The 21756-nt window shown below is 48.9% G+C and overlaps 7 protein-coding genes across 7 annotated transcripts; 4 read left to right on the top strand and 3 right to left on the bottom strand.

The window, feature by feature from the left end:
* Window positions 1–2478: 2478 nt before the first annotated feature.
* Window positions 2479–3730, top strand: ACHE_11725A (NAD-dependent epimerase/dehydratase family protein; the record flags this gene model as incomplete). The annotated part of the gene is made up of 3 exons (XM_043276326.1): window positions 2479–2524; window positions 2593–2754; window positions 2826–3730. 3 exons carry the CDS (start codon window positions 2479–2481, stop codon window positions 3728–3730), a joined length of 1113 nt encoding a protein of 370 aa, XP_043132845.1.
* Window positions 3731–4733: 1003 nt separating this feature from the next.
* Window positions 4734–7826, bottom strand: TOP1_1 (DNA topoisomerase 1; the record flags this gene model as incomplete). The annotated part of the gene is made up of 6 exons (XM_043276325.1): window positions 4734–4868; window positions 4921–5370; window positions 5429–5668; window positions 5722–7269; window positions 7371–7612; window positions 7775–7826. The coding sequence occupies 6 exons, from the start codon at window positions 7824–7826 to the stop codon at window positions 4734–4736; spliced, it is 2667 nt and encodes an 888-aa protein (XP_043132844.1).
* A 688-nt stretch (window positions 7827–8514) lies between these two features.
* ATP3 (F1F0 ATP synthase subunit gamma) lies at window positions 8515–9832 on the top strand (the record flags this gene model as incomplete). The annotated part of the gene is made up of 6 exons (XM_043276324.1): window positions 8515–8573; window positions 8754–9328; window positions 9389–9501; window positions 9558–9578; window positions 9650–9684; window positions 9739–9832. The coding sequence occupies 6 exons, from the start codon at window positions 8515–8517 to the stop codon at window positions 9830–9832; spliced, it is 897 nt and encodes a 298-aa protein (XP_043132843.1).
* A 593-nt stretch (window positions 9833–10425) lies between these two features.
* Window positions 10426–11981, top strand: ACHE_11722A (DnaJ domain protein; the record flags this gene model as incomplete). Its single annotated transcript, XM_043276323.1, has 2 exons — window positions 10426–10578; window positions 10674–11981. 2 exons carry the CDS (start codon window positions 10426–10428, stop codon window positions 11979–11981), a joined length of 1461 nt encoding a protein of 486 aa, XP_043132842.1.
* A 337-nt stretch (window positions 11982–12318) lies between these two features.
* On the bottom strand, window positions 12319–13748 carry ACHE_11721S (F-box protein; the record flags this gene model as incomplete). Its single annotated transcript, XM_043276322.1, has 2 exons — window positions 12319–12360; window positions 12423–13748. 2 exons carry the CDS (start codon window positions 13746–13748, stop codon window positions 12319–12321), a joined length of 1368 nt encoding a protein of 455 aa, XP_043132841.1.
* Window positions 13749–17710: 3962 nt separating this feature from the next.
* On the bottom strand, window positions 17711–19424 carry ACHE_11720S (cytochrome P450; the record flags this gene model as incomplete). The annotated part of the gene is made up of 5 exons (XM_043276321.1): window positions 17711–17908; window positions 17982–18116; window positions 18174–18782; window positions 18833–19182; window positions 19232–19424. The coding sequence occupies 5 exons, from the start codon at window positions 19422–19424 to the stop codon at window positions 17711–17713; spliced, it is 1485 nt and encodes a 494-aa protein (XP_043132840.1).
* A 737-nt stretch (window positions 19425–20161) lies between these two features.
* ACHE_11719A (putative disulfide isomerase) lies at window positions 20162–21645 on the top strand (the record flags this gene model as incomplete). Its single annotated transcript, XM_043276319.1, has 3 exons — window positions 20162–20305; window positions 20357–20364; window positions 20412–21645. 3 exons carry the CDS (start codon window positions 20162–20164, stop codon window positions 21643–21645), a joined length of 1386 nt encoding a protein of 461 aa, XP_043132839.1.
* Window positions 21646–21756: the final 111 nt, after the last annotated feature.

Here is a 21756-nt window from a genome sequence, read left to right as displayed (position 1 = left end):
GTGGTTTTTATGCGTGAATTGCAGAAGGCGTGGGCGGTTGTCTCCTCGACCGCGTCGCAGCAAAAAAATTCGAATCCCAAGCCATGTACTCGGGATTTGAACGATGGGGGAGAGAAAGAGGAAGGTTTCAAGATCAGCGTCATGCTGCATATCGTGGGATAAAGAGCAGAGCAGAGCAGAGCAGCGGTGACCTATTTTTGGCTGCGTGTACGTCCCGCGTACCTGCGCACTGGGAATCTGGAGTCTTTGGGGGGTGAGGAAGACATAAATACGGTGGAAAGCTTGGTATGTATTGGTATGTTTTGCGCAAGCGGGAGGATGGCTAGGCTATCGTTTTTTTTTTCTGGTGAGCTTTGTCCTCTGTATGTACTCTGAATAATGCATTCGTACCCAGCACTGTCTTCTATACTACGGAATACTTAGAGTAGGTTCGGAATCCTCATGCGGAGCTTCCCATGAGCCACGGGACGAACCATGGGACACAGGTAAATCCCAGCCGGCTGAAATCCCCGAATCCTCGACGTCAGCATGTTCAGATCGGGGTTTTTCGGCTGGGGGGGGGGGGGGGGTGAAATGGCTTTGAAATAATGGATTTAGTAGGCCTTGGAGTGGACTGTGTCAATGGTGGCATCGCACGGTCAATGCCAGTGGTAGAGGACTCCGTATATTGCGAGCTGGACCGATTTCGGACCGAAAAAGAAATATCGTTCAATAGTGTGCTATGCGTGTGTCACTTTCTGACTGCTTCAGTTCGCGTTCAATTAATATCTAACCTCAAAAAGTACAAGTACTCCGGAGTGGGCGCCTCTTTGGTAGGGGACAATTGAGGGTCCAAACTCAAACTCAATGAATGGACCCGAAGATCATCGTCTTCATAATCCCATAATCCCCGGGACGATCGCATGCCCCTGCAAACAGCTCAGGACGGGGGACGGGGGACGGGGAACGGGGGACTCCGGAAAGGTGTTCGGTTATTAAGTGATCGTTGACAGAGATACACTACTCTGTACTCAAACCGAGCCAGCTTCTGTCGGTGAGCAAATCACTCAGCATTCCCTTATCGCCGAAATACTCTGTACCAACACCAGAGTTTGGCCGCCCCTCCTCACTTTCCTCATCCGTCCACTTGGACCGGGAGCTATGCCATCCCACAATGCACCGGCGTCCCTAAGAAACGGAGCCCGTCCCACAACGGGAGGAAAAAGAGGGGATGGTGCTTTGCAGGACCAGCGCAAGCGGCCGATGGAGGCCCATAACCGTAACTAGCCATTTGAAAATTCCAATTATTCAGGTCTTTTTGTTCTGCCGGTCATATTATTCGAACGGGAGCGCGCGAAATTGCAAACGGGATTTTCCACCGGCGAAATTTCTAGACGCGGCGCTAGGCTGAGATCGTTGGATTCTGAGCGGATCCTTCTTTCGTATTTTCTTTTTTTTTCTCTTCTGCCGCGGTTGTGTGCCCCTTTCTCCCACTTGCTTGTTCCTGATTATGAACAGTTCTTTGTCCTGACATGATATTCTGGAGGTGTTTTGCTTTCCCGTTCTACCGTCATGATTTCGGGGGATTGGCAGGGCCAAAGGTACTCTGTACAGACAACCTGTACTTTCTCAGAGGATCAACAGGGTAGGATAATGCTCTGTCCTCCGTACTCTCGGCGCTCGGAGCAATGGGACACGGCGAGTGAGTGAACGGCGTGTCCTAGTGAGAAAAGCGCACAGATTATCAATTGCCGAAAGTGGCAGTAGTTTTGCAGTCCGTAGTCATTGGTCATCAGTCAACGGCTGCTCTCGCACTTTTCTCGGACAACGGTTAGTTACTTCCTGGTAGCGCTGTTAAGGTTAACTCTCATCGCCATTCTTTGCTGGACTGCATCCGCCGGGCTGGGTCGATCTGTATGTGCAGTCTTACGGCGTTGTACGTAGTAAACGGAAGGTGTTTGTATGTATGCTGTGTGCTGTAGATACAGAGCACTTCATAGTAATGCTCAGTAATAGAGAGAATTGCTGACAGTATGTGTAACTTCCTGTTTCAACGGCGGGGGACCGGGCTTTTGACACGCACTGTCCATAAAAGCGTCCTTTAGTCTAGCATAACTTGCCTCTTTTCCTCTTCTGCTCCTCTCTTTCTCTCTCTCTCTCTCTTATTTCTTTTCTCTTAATTCTTTTCTCTCTCTTATTCCAAATTTCTCTCTCTACGCAATCCCACCTATACCCCCGAGCACTGTCGCGACTGATATCATCTTCATCGCGTATCCTCCTCTATACTCTTTCTCTATTTCCCCTATTCTCTCTCCCCTCCCCCTTTTTGTTCTCTTCGTCGTTTTTTTAAATCTCCCCGCATTCTTAACCAGCCAGGATTGTAAGCGCGGGGCGCAAGGCGACTTAGAAATAACCAGCAAGCTTACTACCAGTTGCCTTGTGCGAAGCAATTCGTCCAATTTACTCTATTCTCGCCACATCTACCTTCGATAATTTGCCATGGCTGAAGGAAAGAAACCAGCAGTCTTGATTGTCGGAGGATTGGGTACGGACTCTTCTTCCACTCTCAATTTCTTAGTGTGATGTGCTGGCTGACCTGAACTCTCCCCACAGGATTCATTGGTCGTCACTTCGCCCTGTACCTCCACCAAAACAATCTCGCATCGGAAGTCCGTCTCGTTGATAAGGTGCTACCTCAGCTGGCTTGGCTGGCACCCGAATTTCAGGAAGCCTGTTCCAAGGATAAGTTCGTTCAGGCCGATGCCAGTCGGGAACGTGAGTGGTACATCCTCCCCGATTTGCCGAGACGAATCAAACAAGGCTGATAAGGGCACCCATACGTTCAGAGCACTTCCCACGGATATTCGACCGAGCCAATGGCGAACAGTTCGACTACGTGATCAACTGTGGCGGCGAAACCAGACACTCCCAGCCCGATGACGTCTACGAGGTCCGTAGCTATGCCCTGGCCGTGGCACTAGGCAAGGAAGTCGCTCGTCGCGGGATCCGATCCTTCGTCGAATGCTCGACCGCCCATGTTTACAAGGGTGGAGCGACCCCGCGGAAAGAGGACGACAAGCTTCAGCCCTGGCACCGCTTGGCGAAGTGGAAAATGAAGGCTAGTGAGGAATTGAAGAAGATCCCTGGCCTCAATTACTGTCTTGTGCGCCTGCCCCACGTCTATGGTGAATACGACCATGGTTACTTCGCCATGGGTGTTTGCCTCGCACGCGTGTACTTGGATTTGCAGCGGGATTTGGAACTGCTCCACACCAAGGACTTGAAGGTCAACACTCTCTACGTTCAGGATGCTGCGAGTGCCTTGTGGAAGGCCGCTGAGTGGAGAGCCAGCACAACAGACTCCCCTCAAATGGCCTTCAACGTGGTCGACCATGGCGACACCCGTCAGGGTCATCTGGCAGAGGCCCTGGATGCCGTATTCGGACTCAAGTGTTCTTTCCTGGGCTCCGTGGCGTCCCAATTCGCCAAGTTGAACCTGGACGAAGTCGTCGATGACATGAACGAAGTCAGCTTGCAGGTCTGGGCTGAGTTACTTGAAAAGAAGGGCATTGAGCGCCCCGGCCCAATCAGCCCCTTCCTCGAACGCGACGTGCTTAAGGACCAGGACATGTCCATTGACGGCACGCTCTTCGAGATTACCACCGGCTGGAAGCCCAGCCGGGAACGATTCGACGCCGATGGTGTCCGCGCAATGGTCGAGAGTTACAAGCGCATGGGCTGGTGGCCATAGGCCGGACAAAAAAAATAAATCATAAACTTCTCAATCCCACAAAAAAAAAAAACCCAAAAAAGAGGTACTCTGGTCACGACAGCTTCACGAACCCCGTCATTCTTCATTCTCCTTCAGTTTTTACATGATCACGACATATACCCCACCGGAGTCGACCGATATGCATTCCTTCCTCCCCTTCGCGATGAATATCTCCTTTTTGTCCAGCATGAGCAGGGTTGGTGGGGTATATCATTTTGCATTTCTTCAACATCACCATCATCCATTTCATTCACCCTCCGGAGTCCGCCGAAATTCTTTGCTTATACCAACCAGTTCGATCGATTGATGTGAAAAAAAAAAAAATCGACCAAGTGTATAATTCATATGTAATTCACGTTTCCGGCTTTTGACTTCTCGGGGTTTGTCTTAGCATTGACATTGACTTGTCCTGTCTTATTATATCCCTGTGTTGCAATTTTTCATTGTTTTTATTTTCGGTGTTATATATTTTTCAAATTTTGGTCATGATTTGCATGTTTGTTCATATTAGTTTTTTAAACTTGACTTGAATATAAACTGCACATTGAGGCTTTTTGTTCAGATTCTTTCCTTGCAAGTATGGATGTCTATCGAGTAATGTTTCGAGAATACGTTATACACGTAGAGTTTCTATCCTGGAAGTGTTGAAATATCTCGATTTTCACGAAGCCTTAACCTTTTTTTGCTTATTTTTTTATCTTGTCCACCAATTCATCGGATCTAATCCCAATCGAATCCAATCCCTAGGAAGCAAAACAATACATACAAAGCGAAAAAGGAAACCGACCACCAATCACCAATTCTAAACAAGAATTGAATCGATAAAGGAATATGCTGCTATGCTATATACGGGTCATTTATCCATCTGTCCCACTCACCTTAACAGGCGAGCGAGCGGAAAAGGGAAAAGCGAGAAAAAACAAGCGAAGAAAATCAGTTGTATATGGTGTACATGTTGATGTGTTAAGGTCTGACGAAACGGTTAGAATTCCCAATCGCCTTCGACAGACTTGATGGCCCATTCGAATTTCTCGCGCAGGGACTTGGAAAAGAACTTCTCGATGGGGACGTTGAATTTCTTGGTGAAGACGGCTGTGAGACGAGGATCGATGTAGTTCTGTGTATGTTAAACAACGTCCTTCTTGTATCAATCAAGTAGGGAGACTTACGATCTTGGAAGTTCCCAGCGCAACCTCCTTGTTATCTTCCTTGTCCTGGGCTTGGACGGACATCGTCTCAACACGCTGGTCAATCTTGGTGATGGAAGTCTCGAGCTTGTCGACGCTAGGACTCTTGCCTTCCGCCTCGACCTTGCCAGTCTTGTTCTCCTTGGCGAATTTCTTCTCCATTTCCTTGGCGGCCTTGAGTCGCTCCTCGAGCTCGCTGGCCTTCATTTCCTTTTCGCCGTCGGCAGCGAGCTTCTCGTTGTCTTTTTCGAACTTCTTCTGAATCTTTTGCCGTTGTTCCTCAACCAGGAAGGCCTGGTGCTCCTTGATCCAATCCTGGTCGATGTCTTCGTCGATCTCGAAGAAGGCAGCCCCCTTCTTCTTTTTGAGAGTCGGGTCCAAATCGAGCATCATTTGCTTAAGTCGCCATTTCTGGTAGCGCATGCCCTTGATCTAGAGAGAGAATACCAGTTAGCATGTCGCAATGAACGAACCCTGGAGGAAAACCTACTCTTTCACTCATCTTCTCCATCTGCCCGGCGTGCGACGCAGCGACTGTCCGTTTGTGGTTACACAAAATGGCAACCTTGCGGTTCGCATCGTTGTACGCTTTGACCTTTTCGGCGACGGTACCCTCGGCCTTCATGTCTTTAAGCAGGGTCGCCATGGTGTGCGACGCGTTGTAAGTACGGAACACCTTGGCAGTCAAGCCAGGCATATAGTTCGAAAGATGCTTGTTGAGAGCGGACGTCTATCAGAAAGTTAGTTACTGACATCGTCAATTCGAATAAGGCGCAAACATACCGTTAGTCTATCGAAGATCTCATCACCATTCTTCTTCGGCGCCTTCTTGAAAATCTTCAGGTTTTTGAACACCTGATTGTCGACCTCGACTTCATCATAGAACCGGATACTGTCTTTACCCAAGAAGTCGAAAATGACCTTGTTTGGCGGCTTGAGGGTCACGTTCTCATATTTCAGAGAGCAGCAACCAACTGTCTCGGCCTCGTCTTCACCCTTCTCGTTACCAGCACGAAGCGCAAACTGGTCAATGAGATAAACCGCCGTAGCCTTTTGGCGCTCAACCATCAATTCGTTCTTAAGGTTCTTCTGGTAATCCTTGCGGATCTTATCGATATAATGCTTGAGCTCTCGGGCCTTTTCGAACTTCCGGAAATCGCTTTGGCCCTTGACATCGGAATTGGCTGCAAGCATCACGTATTTGTAGTTACCGTTGATGTTTTCCTGCCACATTGCGAGCCATGTGCCCTCTTGATCATGCTTCACCTCCTTCCAGCGATGACCCTCAGGTGGTGGGGGAACGGGGGCATGCTTGCCAATGTTGATCGTAATCTGTTCCGGTTGGACTCTGGTCTTCACGCGTCCAGTCTTGGGATGCTCGCCACGACCACGGAACAGACTTGGAGGTTCAACACGGAAGTTGCCCACTTTCTGCTTGCGGCCGTCCCATACGCAGTACTGGTAGGGGGCTTCTTCAGCGTCTTTCTCGGCCTTCAGCCGTTTCTTCTCTGCTGGAGGAAGATTTCTCTTCTCGTTGCGCTGCCCTTCATAGTATGCGAAGATGGGCTGAAAATCACATTTAGAGAAATCCTTGATATCGACCTTGTTGCCCTTGGAATCCTTTGCGCCACCGGTCTTCTTGAGGATATCCTTGAAGTCCATGAAGAAGTTCTTTTGAAAGGTCGGGTTCTCAACATGTTGTGTAGAGTTTAGCATGGTGCCAAAAAATCCGGCCACCTCCTCTGCTTCGGGTGCAAGAGTGATGGGAACACCGTCATACTTCATTTTGACGTTCTGAGGCAACGGCTGGTAGTCTGGAGGGAAAACGACACCGTTGTGCTCAAGGGTGGTCCATTTGACCGTACCATCACCCTTGGTAGGATCTTCCCACCATCTGTATTCTTCTTCCTCGCCGTCTTCGGCTTCGGCAGTCTCTTCCTTGACTGGAGTGGCCTTTCCTCTCTTGGCCGGAGACTTGGGCTCCGCCTTTACCTTCTTGGCGGCTGGTTTCTTAGCGGGTGCCTTCTCATCATCCGATTCCTTCTTGATGCCGTTGGCTTGTTTCTTGCGGCCGTTCGTTGCGCTAACAGCGGACTTGGCGGTGGTTTTCGCGGTGCCTGGCTTGCGACTGGCCTCTGCCGCCTTTTCCCCTTTCTGTTGAATCTTCTTCTTTTCAGAAGTAAGCTTCTTGTTGATGGGGACATCGGAATCGGATTCTTCGCCTATGGCTGTCTCTGAGGCTTTGGGGAGTTTCCTGCCATTGGCTGCTAGAGGAACGTCATCGTCCGTCTCCGGATCCTCGTGCTTCACTGACGTGCGGCGGCGCTTGCTCTACCGAACGGTTAGCCGTTGTAACCGAAAGCGACAGCAAGAGTGTCGCATAATATGGGAAACGAAGGGAAGGCATCCGCAAGGGGAAGGGCGCGTCGTACCAATGGTTGATCCTCCTCTTCGCTACTTTCCGGTTCCGCGTATGACTTCTGATCAACACTTGTCCGGCTCTTCCTTTTGCCGGCCAGAGCGTCGGATCCGGCATCATCCATTTCAGTGTCCTCGCTTTTGACCGGACCAAACCGAATCGAGATGCCAGGGTCGACATGACCATTTGCCTCAGTCGCGTCCTCCATCTTCACGTCATTGGGACCCTTGTCGGCATCTCCGGAGGGAGTAGGACCTAGAACCCATCAAACACGCAAATGGTCAACATTCGTCCAGGCTGGTAATTGGGGGATATGACGACATTCGGTAGATACTGAGGCGGAACAAGGCTGACAGTAATGCGCAACGTCGCGAAAGAAAGGCGACTAGCGCGTAAGCGGAAACCAGGACAACTTACCGGGCTTGCCATTCGTCTTCACTAACGGAGTGTCATCTTCAGAGGCACTCATGATTGCAGGCCGGAAGGCAGGGAAGTGTCGCGCTCGGGCGTAAGGATGTAGAGAGAATCGAGGTGGAGTGAAAGAGGGATTCGACAGTGGTCGCCTGCCAAGTCTGAGCACCCGAGCTGGCGCTTGAACGAACGATGAGGTCAAGGAGATATTGGCCAATGAAGAGGCAAAAACGAGACAATGGTGTCAAAAGGAAGGAGAAGACATATAAGTAGGCCAAAAAAAGGTGGTATAAGAAGCCAGCAGTGGCGAAAATGAGAGAGAATAAACAGAGAAAACAAAGCGAAAGAGAGAGAAGAGGGAGAAGAAAGGTTGGGGGTGAGGAGACAGAAGAAGGAATGGAATGGAAAACGAGGCCGGTCTTTTTGGAAGGCCTGAGGCGACTTTTTGCGACTCCGGGGTTTCTCCGGCCCGAGCTGAAGCTGACACCTGAAAAAAATTGCCTTGATGCCTGTAATACAAGGCAGGTATAGTTGCGTAACTGGTCTGTTCCGTCATACCCTCATAACATACCTGAATAGGCTTAGTGCGGCAATGTGCCGGCAGTCGGATGAACAGAAACAGGAGTTGAACGACTTCTTCCGTTTCTGCCCACTCGATTGACCTTTGCGGCCTTCCTGTCACCACAACTTGTTGACCTCTTTTCTCTTGGACTTTTCCCCCAGTCCGACTCTTCTTTCCATTGACAATGTTCTCCCGCGCCGCTGTTCGTCCGGCCGTCAAGGCCGGCAGTGCCGTTCTCACCCGGTAGGTCGTTGAACCTTTCTTCCGCTTGTCCACTCCACCACCACCACCAATTACCCCCCATATCGTTCGCACATACCAACCCAATTCCTGCTTCGAAAACCACATTAATATGCGGGAACATAATTGGGCTACTGAACTGGACAGGGATACTCAAGAATAAAATGGCTAATTATCTGGAAGCACTGCGCCCGCCAACGCCGCCAACTTCGCGACTCTGCGTGAAATTGAGGGCCGTCTCAAGTCGATTAAGAACATCGAGAAGATCACCAACACCATGAAGATCGTTGCCTCGACTCGTCTTACCCGTGCCCAGAAGGCCATGGACGAATCGCGTGTCTACGGTCAAACCTCCAACACTGTCTTCGAGAACGCCGAAACCAAGCCCCTCGAGGACAAGAAGACTTTGATCGTCGTCGCCAGCTCCGACAAGGGTCTCTGTGGTGGTATCCACTCCGGTCTGGCTAAGGCTACCCGCCGTATCCTGGGAGAGAACCCTAATGCCGAGATTGTTGTGCTCGGAGAGAAGGCCAAGGCCCAACTGGCCCGTACCAACCCCGAGCACATCGTTCTGAGCTTCGCCAACGTCTGCAAGGACATTCCCACCTTCGCTGATGCCCAGGCCATCGCCGACCAGATCGCCCTGCTGCCTGGCGAGTACGCTAGCGTCAAGGTCCTGTACAACCACTTCGTCAACGCTCAGAGCTACGAGCCTCAGACCATCGAGGCCTACTCTGAGGAAGCTATCACCCAGTCCCGTGAGTTCCCCTTGCAATTATTGCGGCCATTGCAATTTTAGTTAACGATTGATTGCGCAGCCAACATCTCTGCTTTCGAGGTTAACGACGAGGTCCTGGCCAACCTCCGCGAATACTCCCTTGCCAACAACCTGTTCTGGGCTATGGCTGAAGGCCACGCCTGCGAAATCTCGGTAAGTTTTCCTGTGATCAAATGAACTGAGAAAGCATTGTTACTAACTAGCTACAGGCTCGTCGTAACGCAATGGAGGCAAGTATCCCGGTGGCATGGAAATGCATTGACAGATGAACCAAACTAACCTAATTTTCTTTCTCGTACAGAACGCCTCGAAGAACGCTGGTGAGATGATCAACAAGTAAGCTCTGAAACCCTACTATTCAACTTTCGCAGGTTGCTAACCCTTCTGTAGGTTCCAGATCTTGTACAACCGTCAGCGTCAAGCCGCCATTACCGGTGAACTGGTTGAAATTATTACCGGTGCCACCGCCAGTGCTGACATGTAGAAGCTGTCATGATGCTTCTGTGGAGGAAAGTCGCCATGTGTGTAGACTTATCCGTGAATACCTAGACTTGTTCCAACATGTAAAATCAGACGAATTTACAATTTCTTTTGTTCTCTGTGATGTGACTTCTTGGGTATCCTGAACTGGCTCGATTCTGATCCAGCCCTATGTCCAGTATATCCAGTTTCATGTAAAAAGAATGAAAAATCAACGAAGTCCCATGTATATATGCTATTGAATGCCATTTGAATTCACAAGTCAGCGGCCTTGTAGGGCATTCACTGTCCAGTCAAACTCCCCTCTTTATTTCCCCGACAGGTTGTTTCTTTTCCTCTTGTCAACTCTCCTTTTGACAGCCCCCATTGTATCTCCTTGCCATCAGACAAATTCTTTAAACACAACTTTATGATTCCTTTGCTCTGACATCAGATTAACAGGGCATCATCAACTCAGCGTGGCAGCTCACTGTGTCTCAAGTCTTCGGGCACATTGCTATTGATAAAGAGTACTGTCCATAGCGCGAAATCATCTTTTACCCTCATCTCCTAACCTCCTTCTGTTCCAACAACAAGGAGTCTTGACTTTCGGTCTTCATGATGCCTACAACCGAAATAATCAATCACTACGAGGTCCTGGAGGTCCCTTTCCACGCAACCCTCAAGGACATCAACCATTCCTACAAACGACTCGCCTTGAAGCACCACCCAGACAAAGCGGTAGATGGCGACGTCGACAAGTTCCAACAGGTACGACCCTCATCCCTCCTGCCCATTCACCCATCAACCCTCAAAGCGAAAGCAACCCCTCAAGCCAAACCCAGTACTGACGAGAAATCATTTAGATCCAAGCAGCTGCCGAAACCCTCCGCGACCCCTACCGCCGCAAAAAACACGACCAGGACCTCCGCTCCCAACGCATCAGACAAGCCTATGCAGCAGGCCCCAATGCCGCAGGCCGTGGCGGCAGAGGCTTCTACACAAAATGGATGCCGCGCACCTTCGGGACGCAAAGTAAAGCGGAATTTCACTACATGTACAGCTATGCAAACAGCGTGCATATGAACCCTTACTCTAGGGAGTCGAGGGAGGAGATGGAGCGGATTGAGAGGGAGAAGAGAATTGATGAGATGTTGAGGGCGAGGGGACATGTTTCTGCTGAGGATGTGCTAAGGCAGTTTGAACAGAAGGGGAGGGAGGCTGAGGAGCAGCGGCCGGAGAAGAAGAGGAGGCATCAGGAGGCTTATAGGGCGGGGGTTGAGCGTGATCCGGATGAGTCTGAAGATGATGAGGGGCCGATTAAGGGAGAGGGTAAAGAGAAGTGTGCAGAGGAGACTAAAGAAGAGGATCATGGTGAGGAACAGAAGGTTGAACTTAAGGGGGAGTTTGGAGAACAGTATGAAGAGGAGCATGGAATCGAACATGGGGAGGAGCTTGGGCAGGATAAGAAGGTGCAGCAGGCTGAATCTTGCCCTGCATCACCTGTGGATGAAGCTGAACCCAAAGGCCATGGAAACGAGGAAGAAGACAACCGTTCCTCAAATTTCTCAGGAGAAGTGTCATCAGAGTATGGCACCGCACAAGAAAGCGAATACTTGCATTCCGACGAAGACGACGACAGTTCCTCCCACCACAAATCCACCATCGACGAAGACGATATCACCATGTTCTTTGACTGCGCCGAAGATAAATCCTCTCGAATCAACACTGCCGAAACCACCGATACCAACTCCTCCGAGGAAGAATCCGAAACGAGCGACGAGGAAGTCGAACATGAGGACAACCGCGTCAACGACTACAACTGCAAGTTCGCCAACACATCCAGCCTCCTGGGCCCCTTCATCCCGCACTTCATGGCCAAGCTCAACGACCCCAGCGGAAAGTACACAGAACAGGACCTTCAGATCGAACTCCGCGGCATAGTCATGGAAGCCTACTGCGGCTGGCTGAAGGATCAGTGTGCTACCTTTTCCGCTGCAAAGCCTCAGCCTGAGCCATCTCCTTTTACCGGTGCTTGTTTGCATCTCGGATATTGGAAGAAAGAGTTCGAGCGTCCCGAGTGTGAGGTGTGTCACCGGTGGAAGCCAATTTTCACGCTCATTTGTCCTGGTTGTGGAATCAAGGCGTGCGTGGGATGCAAGTTTCAGGGCTAGGAAAATAATTTGGGTTTTATCTGTCTTTTCGCTGGAGGAAATATGGATATGCCTTGGACTTTATAGGGTGGTTTTTCATTGTTCTGTCTTGCCATCTGGATTACAGGATTCGGCTTTTGATATTCTAAGTCTATTTTTACTAGTATTACGCAGGGTAGTCTAGAATAGGCTAGTATCTAGATATTTCAGAATCCGCAGGCTTAGTTATGCTACAAATCTACCGTAGGGTATACTCTATTTATCAAATCTAAATATAACAAGCTCGCGATTTCTATTTTCTCCAACCAAATACCTCTCATTCCCACAAATCCTACCCCCACCTGTAATCTCATATACCTCACCAGGCTTCAAAGTAACATCCGAAGACGGAGTTCTCACACTAAGGAACTCATTCAAAACAAAAGGCCACGCGAACGGGCTCAAATGAAGGCAGAAACCCACTTGAGCTTGTTCATCAATCGTCTCCGAGACGATCGTATACCAAGGCTCATCGCAAGCAGCAAAAGCAAGTGGTTTTGTTTGTAAGCCGTTGCTCCCACGATAGGGAGGGAATTTAACATCTGTTAATGTTCGTCTCAGACAGGGTCCTTCGCCAATTAAGGGGATACTGGTGATTTGCACTTCTGACGTCCATTCCGCCGGGCCAACGAGTCTGTCCATTGGTCCTGTGCAGATGTTCTCGGTGATTTCGATTGCTTGCGCGTCGCCTGTGACTTCTAGCCGTTGGATAGCTGGAAGGCCGCGCTGTCGCACGGAGAGAAAGCCTAGTTCTCTGAAACCCAGGCGGGTGACTTGTTCCGGGCCGGTGTCTTGACCGGGGACTCGTAGGCAGCCTGTCGGGTCTAGAGATGGTCGATATGAAGATGGTTTCGAGATATCCCATACCATGAGTGATTCGATGGGTGCGTCCTCATCTGCAGTGTATAAGCTGCGGTTGGGCTGCCATATGTATATCACGTAATGGGTTTTACTGTGGGAGGAAAAGAATCGATCTCGTTCGCTGAGCGGGTGGCCGAGGAACATAATCTTCCATTCATTCCGGGGTATCACTCTCCACCCACTGGTCGAATCTCCCTCTACGTCAAACGAGGAAGCAAAATGGCGATGTACACCGTCCGAGTCATTCAGCCAGTGGAAGGCTTTCGGCTCTGCCCATTCAACCACAAGGACCCGTTTCTGTAGACGCACTCTTCGTATCACCTTCCCCCTGATGATAAGCGGGACCATGAACCTCCTATCCGTCTCCAAGTCCACGAGCACCAGACAACGATCATCAGCGCTTAGAAGCACCAGCAGACCATCCTCATATGTCCATGAAGACTCGTAAAATAAATCGTCAACTCGCTGCATCAAGTGACTAGCATGGTTTTCCCACGGCTGCACCGGGAACCATTTTCTCTCGCCAGAGGCGCCGAAGTGATCGCTCAGTTTGAACTTCTGGGTCGATCTGGGATTGCCCCGAGCGAGATGGTCGTATCTGCAGGCTATGCGGTCGAATGTCGGGCGCCAGTAATCACCATCATCATCGACGTCCGTACACTCAGTATCCAGAGTTTGGTTATGTACTAGCTCCCGAACTTCCTTCGCCAACGGGAACCATTTCCGCATTAACGGAACCAGATTAGCAGGGTCTCTGAAGGCTTTGTTCCAGAAGCGAGATACACTGCGACAGCGGATGACATCTCGGGGCTCTAAGTAATCCAGGAGCATCCAGAATATTTCCCGGGGTAGGGTGGATATAGTATAATCCATTGGGGTGAAATCCATGGCGGGATCGGATTGGATCTATAGACAACGGTGGGTTCAAAGCTAGAGTAGAAATTGTGTATCATGTCGCAGCCCATGGCAGAATCATTGAGGGAGTCATTTAGCCTCCGTTTCACAATATATGTATGTGTTCGTTCCAAGCGAGGTACAGACGGGCAGGTGCGGGGACGACGACGACACGTGATGCATGCCCCGATTAGGATATGAGGCTTTTTTTGTCATTTTTGCTTATACGAGGTTGACTACTGTAGAACTTCTGTCAGGGTGCAGGGTCAGGTACAGATGTATATTAGGAATTGACAAACAAGATAAGTTACAGGTCAGACTATCTACAGGTGCATAGAGAACATGCAGCTCAAAGAGCTGCAACAGGATCAGTGCAGAGATAGTGATGAGAATTCAGATTGATAAATAGTCAGCCCCATTAGCATTGTGCACGCGAGTCATGGCTCGAACTTGGATGATTGAACACCCCGTATATTAAGAGCAAAAAAGAAAACATGAACCAAACCAGGGTCTCTTGATCACCTCGACAACAGATCATTGTCGCTTCAGGTCAATCCGAAGGTCTGCCCTGCAGCACGAGGCTGAGCAGCCTTGGTGAATCATGTCTAAGAGTATGTGATAAAATATCATAGATTTACCTATTCAACGTGGCGATCCCAGCACTGATCTTTGAAACGGAAACTTTGCTCTTCTAGCTCATGAGAAATGGAACCAAACACCGTGAGCCAATCGCCCTGGTCACCCTCATCGACCCAATCAATAAGCCAATCTTGGTATTGGCCATTTGGCAAGCTCAAGTACAATCAAATAGGAAGTCGTGAAAAAGACATCGAAGAATATGAACTTGGTGGGTTAGTATATTGGTCCTACTGAAAGAATTAAATCCTATTGAGACTAATCTACTACAGGGCCTGCCATTCTCTGGAAGAAGATGGCAACGAATCCAACACATTTCTGATACCACAATTTACCCCCTGTCTGCCTCAAAGTTTTGCCAATAGAGTACACCAGAGAAGAGGGCCAGCAGCGGGAATGGGTAATAGGTGTTCTCATTTGTGTATTTTGTGCTTCCATTATTCTTTTCTTGAACATCTCCCTGACCATTGCTGCGGTTGTCCATTCTTATTCAAAGTTTGAGGGCCAGGGGTTTATTTCTGCCATGCTTTACCACGGGGATTGTGACATTTCAAAAACTGGGTCCGTGGCCTGCATTTGCTGATAAACATCCTCAGTACAATTCTGTTGGCAGAAACTACATCTTTAAGTTCACCGTCTCTCCAAAATGTTGAAAATGCCCACACTCAGCAGAAGTGGCTCCATATTGGTATGTCTAGCACCAAGGATCTATATCTTGTTGGCTCGAGAAGATGTATATTACGGGTGATATTGCTGATTTCTTTGCCAATTCATTTAGTGTTAGCCTCAAATATCTCTTCCCTCATACCTAGTCTCTAACCGTGAAACTCAGGTACAATTCTGCTGTGTTTTCCGCTCTGGGCACACATGAATATGGTGTTGCCCTGGCATCTGCGGATTTTAACTTCAACAACCCGCCAAATAATGACTATGCAGGCTGCTCTGAGTAGGACTTTTAAATGAATGTGTCCACTTTCTACTCTGAGGTATCAAAATTTGAACGTCTTGGTACACAGAAATGCATCAATACCTACGCTGCCGACTACCTTTCAGAGAGGGAATTCATTCTCGTCACCAACAATATGAACGCGGATGATGCATCCTTGCGTTGGGTTGGTATGGGAAATTCACCACAGAAATACTTGTCAAATTCATTTTCATCGATATGTGAGAGTGAGCCGAGTTATCCTAACGTCACCTACAAGATAGACGACCTAACAAATTGTACGAGATATCCTTGTTTGAAGCATTACCTAGGCGAGCAATGCAAAGCGGAATGCCTTTGTGATTGCACCGCACTTTCCATACCTTGGTCAGCTCCTCTATTGAACATGGATCTTTCGTCGGATACTCCGTATGTCAGCTATAATGTCAGCGGAGACGGTGTAATGCCTGACCACACTACTTTCGGTGATAAGTCTGAGGACCTTTCGAGTCTCATTCATTTCTTACGAGGATATCCGCAGGCAAGCGAACTGCAACATTGTCTTAAAAATGTGATTCGCTGGAAGAACAGTTCATGGGCGGAGGATATTAGAATCCAGAATACAGGAATTGCGCATGCTCTGGAGACTGTGAACTCATCTTTCCCTGCCCTTTCGGTCGACCATTGCTTAAGCCAGGAAGTTGATGAAAGATGCCAACTGCTATTCAGTCTTTCTATATGCCTCACAATTATTATATGCAACATCATCAAGATTGCTTGTATGCTCATGACAGTCTATGATGATAGGAAGGAGATATTCTTGACAGTTGGGGATGCCATATCATCCTTTCTCAAAAGACCTGATCGGACAACTGAGCATAGGTCTTTATTGCCAAAGAGGAACATTTCAGAAAGGAGTCCCCAATGTTGGGAGAGGCCTGATAAAGAAAGATCACCACCTCAGCTTGCAACTTTCCGGTCTACAAAGAGAAGGTGAACAAGCGCTGCGGATGGTCCAAACGTAGGCGTGGTATCTGGCTTGTAGATGTTTCTCATTTCCTACTCTCTCCTCCCTCTTTTTTTTTTTTTTTTTGTTCCCCCCTGCAACTGACGAGTGCCTCTGACCTGTGCCCTGTACAGCTGCTTCCTACTCCTTGCGATGCCACTTACTTTCACTCTACTCAGCCTTACTAGCTTGACACGGAAAAGGAAAATATATCATTTCTGGCACTATTGGATTTGGGCTTTGGAAGTGTCACATCCTCTACAGTAATCAAGCTTTGTGACGATCCCAGCAACTGTTCAGGGATTATACCGATGGCCCTTCTTGCAAATACTCCGCAGGTCATTGTTTCAGTTGCGTACTTTTTCTACAACAGCATATTGACTGCCATGCTTCTCGCTGTCGAGTTCAATGACTACGCCGCGGAACGCAAACCACTGCGTGTCTCTTGGCCTAAAGGACACCAGCGCTCGACATATTTACCTCAGTCTCCCGTATCGATACAGTATTCCATTGCCGATTACCCACACAATACTATATTGGCTAGTATCCTAGAGCGTGTTTTTTGTGGAGGTTATCTTGTATGATATGACCGACAACCTAACCCCAGAACGTCTCATTGCATGCGGCCATTCGCCAATAGCCATCATATTTGCCGTTATTCTTGGTGCTTTAATGATGTTATAATTCTAGGCCTGGGATTCAAGCACTTCAAGAACAGTATGCCACTTGCCGGCAGTTGCAGCGCCGCGATTAGTGTAGCATGCCATCCTCCGCCTGGTGGCGGCGATGCACTCAAGCCTGTCATGTGGGGCGAAATGTTGAAGTCTCCGGTCAATAACAACCATACGAAGATCAGCTGTCAGGAAGATGATGGGGAGGACACGGTCCATACTGCATCTGGGTCGGGTACAAGAAGTGGCTCCGACGAGGAAAATCCAAACACGATTCATAGGCAAGGTAATAATTCTTACTTGCCGGGCAAAGAGAATGGATCTGAGTATGGTCATTGCAGCTTTTTTTTCGGCAGAAGTCACTGCCCCGAGCGCTGGGAAGCTATACCTTTGAGCATCCAATGGCCGACGAATAAACGGATCACTGGTGATAAGATATTTGAGTGGACATGGCAAGAATTTGAGAACTTTTTCTGAATAGTCTCTTTTGATAAACTCTATTGGCGTTCAAGACTGATAATGTGAATTTCCAATGCATCAATACCATACCAGACATTTGCAGATCTAGCTGTACTACTCTCTACAAAACCTGGAGGGCAGAAATTGCAGGAGGTTACACGCGACAGTCGTATTTGTTAAACGATCATTGTCTCATAGCTCATGGAAACACAGTGGTATTTCTAACAAAGCAAAATGCTAACTAGTCAAGACATCCACCTTAGTTTTCCCCTGCAGCTTGACGAGGATGAACCAGACACTCATATTCAGGCCAGACGAACCACGAACAAAATAAATCCCATTCCTGCTCTGGTCGCTTGAATTCGAAGTCAAAGGCACGGACAATCTGAGGAATCACCTTGCTCATTTCCAGTATGCTGATATTTTTGCCGATGCATGTACGAGAGCCAGCGCCAAACTGATAATCAATCAGTCAATTACACGTGATTCAGTATGCTTGGGCGTTGTTTTGCAGCAGGGGAGAAACCTACTGGAAAGAACATAGCCTCTCGCAATTTCGAGCCGTTGTCATGCTCGAGCCATCGCTCTGGCCGGAACTCGTATGGGTCTGGTCCATAAATCTTAGGGTCATAGTGCAAAACCCATGCATTTGCACCAACTTGGGTCTACGATATTTTGTCAACATTGCCAATGGCTGGTACATCATAGATGATTCTACTTACTCCAGCGGGAAAATAACGCCCTGCAAAATGTGCTCCTCCTTCCGGAACAGTTCTAGCTAGGATAGTTCCTACAGCAGGGTGCATCCTCAAAGCTTCCTTGATCACGGATTGAAGGTAGGGCATGTTTTGCGACTCCTTGAAGGTCACCGGGTCTGACACCTGACCGGTTGCTTGTCCTTGATCGATCTCTTGCCTCAGTTTGGCCAACTTTGTCGGGTTCCTGTAAATATAATACAATGCTGCACTCAGTGAGATCCCCGTGGTATCAGAGCCAGCGGCAATGTTGGCGCCACAAGAGTCAAGCACATTGATGCGGGTAAGTTTCTGAGCAGCTTCCTGCTCTAGGACCTTAGCGATGAATGGCTCGGAGCGTGGGTCACGCTTGTCTTTAAACCCGTCACTGCTGTGTTCCTCTATCTTCCTCACGAGGAGATCCTGGAGAAATCTTCCCGAGCCCTGCTTGCCGATGATGTCTGTGATCTTGACGAGTGCGCGGTGAACGTCCGGAATCAGTCCGTATTTTGCATGGTATACGAGTGAATCGCGGATTGTATCAATGAAGCCGGTGTTATCGCCTTCTCTTTCCATCATTCCAAAGTTCTCATCCACCTACAGCCATAAGCTTTCAGATCCATTTCGTTTTATTCCTCTGGACTTACCGTAATCTCCCCAATAACATCGAAAGCATAATACTGCATAAACTGCGGCACAGACACAGACCTCTCTTCCCTACCAATCTGTTCCAACTTCCTCAGACAAACCGCAGTCATCCGATCCACAGCAGACTCATAAGCCACCATAGTCGACATAGTATACAACGAAGCGACCTTCCGGCGTCTATCCGCATGATCTGCCATGTCCCGGACGGAGAAGATGTTGGTTTGGTGAGGGTTGCCGGAGGCCTCGTAGTACTCGGATTTGGGGAATTTGCTGCCGGGGGAGTAGATGAGTTTGACGTCTTCAGGGCGACTGAAGCTATAACGGTTTGGTGCTACTCGAACGACAGTACCTGACTCTTCTGTTAGTGGATGAGTCTCCTGTAAATAGCTGCGACGTACCATGCTTCTCATGTTGACGGACGAATTCCATATGCGAGTGTCCATGTTGAAGGACATGCAATTCCCAAAGCCTCGTAAAACGGGCCAAAGAAGGTCCTGGGATGGACCTCAACGGGGAGAAGAAGACATCATAGATGATCTGGGACACAAAGAATGCTGCGAACAAGCCCAAAACGGACCATAAAAGCTCCATTGTATTGAAAGTGCGATACCACCCTCAATCCCTTCGCCTTTAGAGAAGTTCTGCCCCTCCAGGGACCGCTTTGGGAGAAAGCCATGATTTATCAAACTGTATCGGCCCTCCACACTATATCGGATCCCCACTCGGTTCTCCACGTTTTGGACAAGAAATCCAGCGACGCTTCAATTATGGCCCCGAATCCGCTCGGGGAAATCGGACATACACCGTTTATTGCAAATACACCGACTCCGATTGTCCGTGTTCAAGATCGTCCTTGGCGTGAGGATCGCTTGACGGCATCGCCCGCAATAGGGCACTTGAGCGATGCTTGTTGGGTCCCAGAAGCCATAAAAAGAATGTATCACTGTTGATACCATGACGTGCAGAGACAGTTGATAATTTCGGAAAATATGAAGCTGAAATCATATAGTGTAGCTGGAGCATGAGGGGTGTCAATGTAAAGTACACTTTCGCAGGAACTTTCTTTCAATATGAATCGGTTTTTAATTTAAATAAAGCATATTAGGCTATTTCTAAGCTGCCAGTCCTCGGATGTGGTTAGATAGTTGTATGTAGGAAGACCATGAAATGCACAATGGTTGTATAGAAAGTCACATGCCAAGAGCTTCAGGCCACTTTGCCTTTTGCATCACCACAACACAAAAAACCTCATCTCGTCCACAAACAAATTTATTCTATAGCCAACTAAAATATCTTGCCTTCTGCTAGTACTGGCAAATTGAACAACAATGAAGCAGCCAATTCTCCTTGTCGCATCGCTGCTGGCCGCTCTCCCAGTCAGCGCCGATGGCATCTATACTAAGAAATCACCCGTGCTGCAGGTAAACCACAAGACATATAACCAGCTAATCGCTGATTCCAATCATACATCGGTAAGTCTCCCTTTCAATCGATCAATTGCGCAAATACTAACAGCCTGGCAGATCGTAGAGTAAGTTACCCCTCCTTCAATCTCCATCCCAAATTTAACATGTACAGATTCTACGCCCCCTGGTGTGGCCACTGCCAAAACCTCAAACCAGCCTATGAGAAAGCAGCCAAGAACCTAGACGGCCTGGCCAAAGTCGCAGCCATCAACTGCGATGATGACGACAACAAGCCTCTCTGCGGCCGGATGGGCGTGCAGGGTTTCCCAACCCTCAAGATCATGACTCCGTCCAGGAAATCAGGGAACCCTACGGTGGAAGACTACCAGGGTGCGCGGAGCGCAAAGGCGATTGTCGACGCGGTTGTGGATAGGATTCCGAACCATGTGAAGAGGCTTACGGACAAGGATTTGGATGCGTGGGTTGAGAAGGATGAGGAGCCGAAGGCAATTCTGTTTACGGAGAAAGGGACTACTAGTGCTCTTATTCGAGCTATTGCGATTGACTTCCTTGGGTCAATTAAGGTTGGGCAGGTCCGCAGTAAGGAAACCGGTGCGGTTGAGAAGTTTGGTATTGAGAACTTCCCTACGCTCGTGCTGCTTCCTGGTGGTAATAAGGAGCCTATTGTCTACGATGGCGAGTTGAAAAAGAAGCCAATCGTCGAGTTCCTTGGCCAGGTCGCCGCACCAAACCCGGATCCCGCTCCTGCAAAGGCCAAGGCCAAGTCATCTTCCAAGTCCAAATCCAGCAAATCCGCAGAGACTCAGTCTTCGACCGTCTACGATGACGAAGCAGAGAATCTCAAACCAACCGAATCCCCAGACCACAAGGTCATCCCGGACGACGCCAAAGAATCCAAACCCGCCAGCGTCCCCATCAAAACACCCGAGATCAAAACCCTTCCCACAATCGAAATCCTAGAGTCCCTCTGTCTGGGACCCAAATCCGGAACCTGTGTCCTCGCTCTTCTCCCAGAGCCTAAGGACCCTGACTCCGACCTCCCTAACCCGGCACAAACAGCTGTGTTAAGTCTGTCTGACATCGCGCACAAACACGCCCAGCGCCAAAGCAACCTCTTCCCGTTCTACAGTGTCCCGGCTATTAATACCGGTGGCAAGACTTTGCGCGCTGAATTGAGATTGCCAGGGGCTACGGAGACGGTTGAGATTATCGCGGTGAATGGCCGGAGGGGTTGGTGGAGGAGGTATGATAATTCCGAAAGCCAGGACTTTAGTGTTGTGTCTGTTGAGAAGTGGATTGATTCTATTCGGTTGGGTGATGGGAAGAAGGAGAAGTTGCCGGAGGGAGTTGTTGCTGGGAAAGAGGATGAGCATGACGAGCTGTAAAAGTGTCCACTGTTTGGGGGAAAGAGTACAGATCAAAGCGCTGCGCTTGGAATATCTAAATATTTTCATGCTGAATATCAAATAATACTAGAAAAATCTTATTTACAAGAC

Source organism: Aspergillus chevalieri, chromosome 1, assembly GCF_016861735.1.
Source record: "Aspergillus chevalieri M1 DNA, chromosome 1, nearly complete sequence".
Classification (NCBI taxonomy): Eukaryota; Fungi; Ascomycota; class Eurotiomycetes; order Eurotiales; family Aspergillaceae; genus Aspergillus; species Aspergillus chevalieri.
This window is presented reverse-complemented; position numbering and strand designations above follow the sequence as displayed.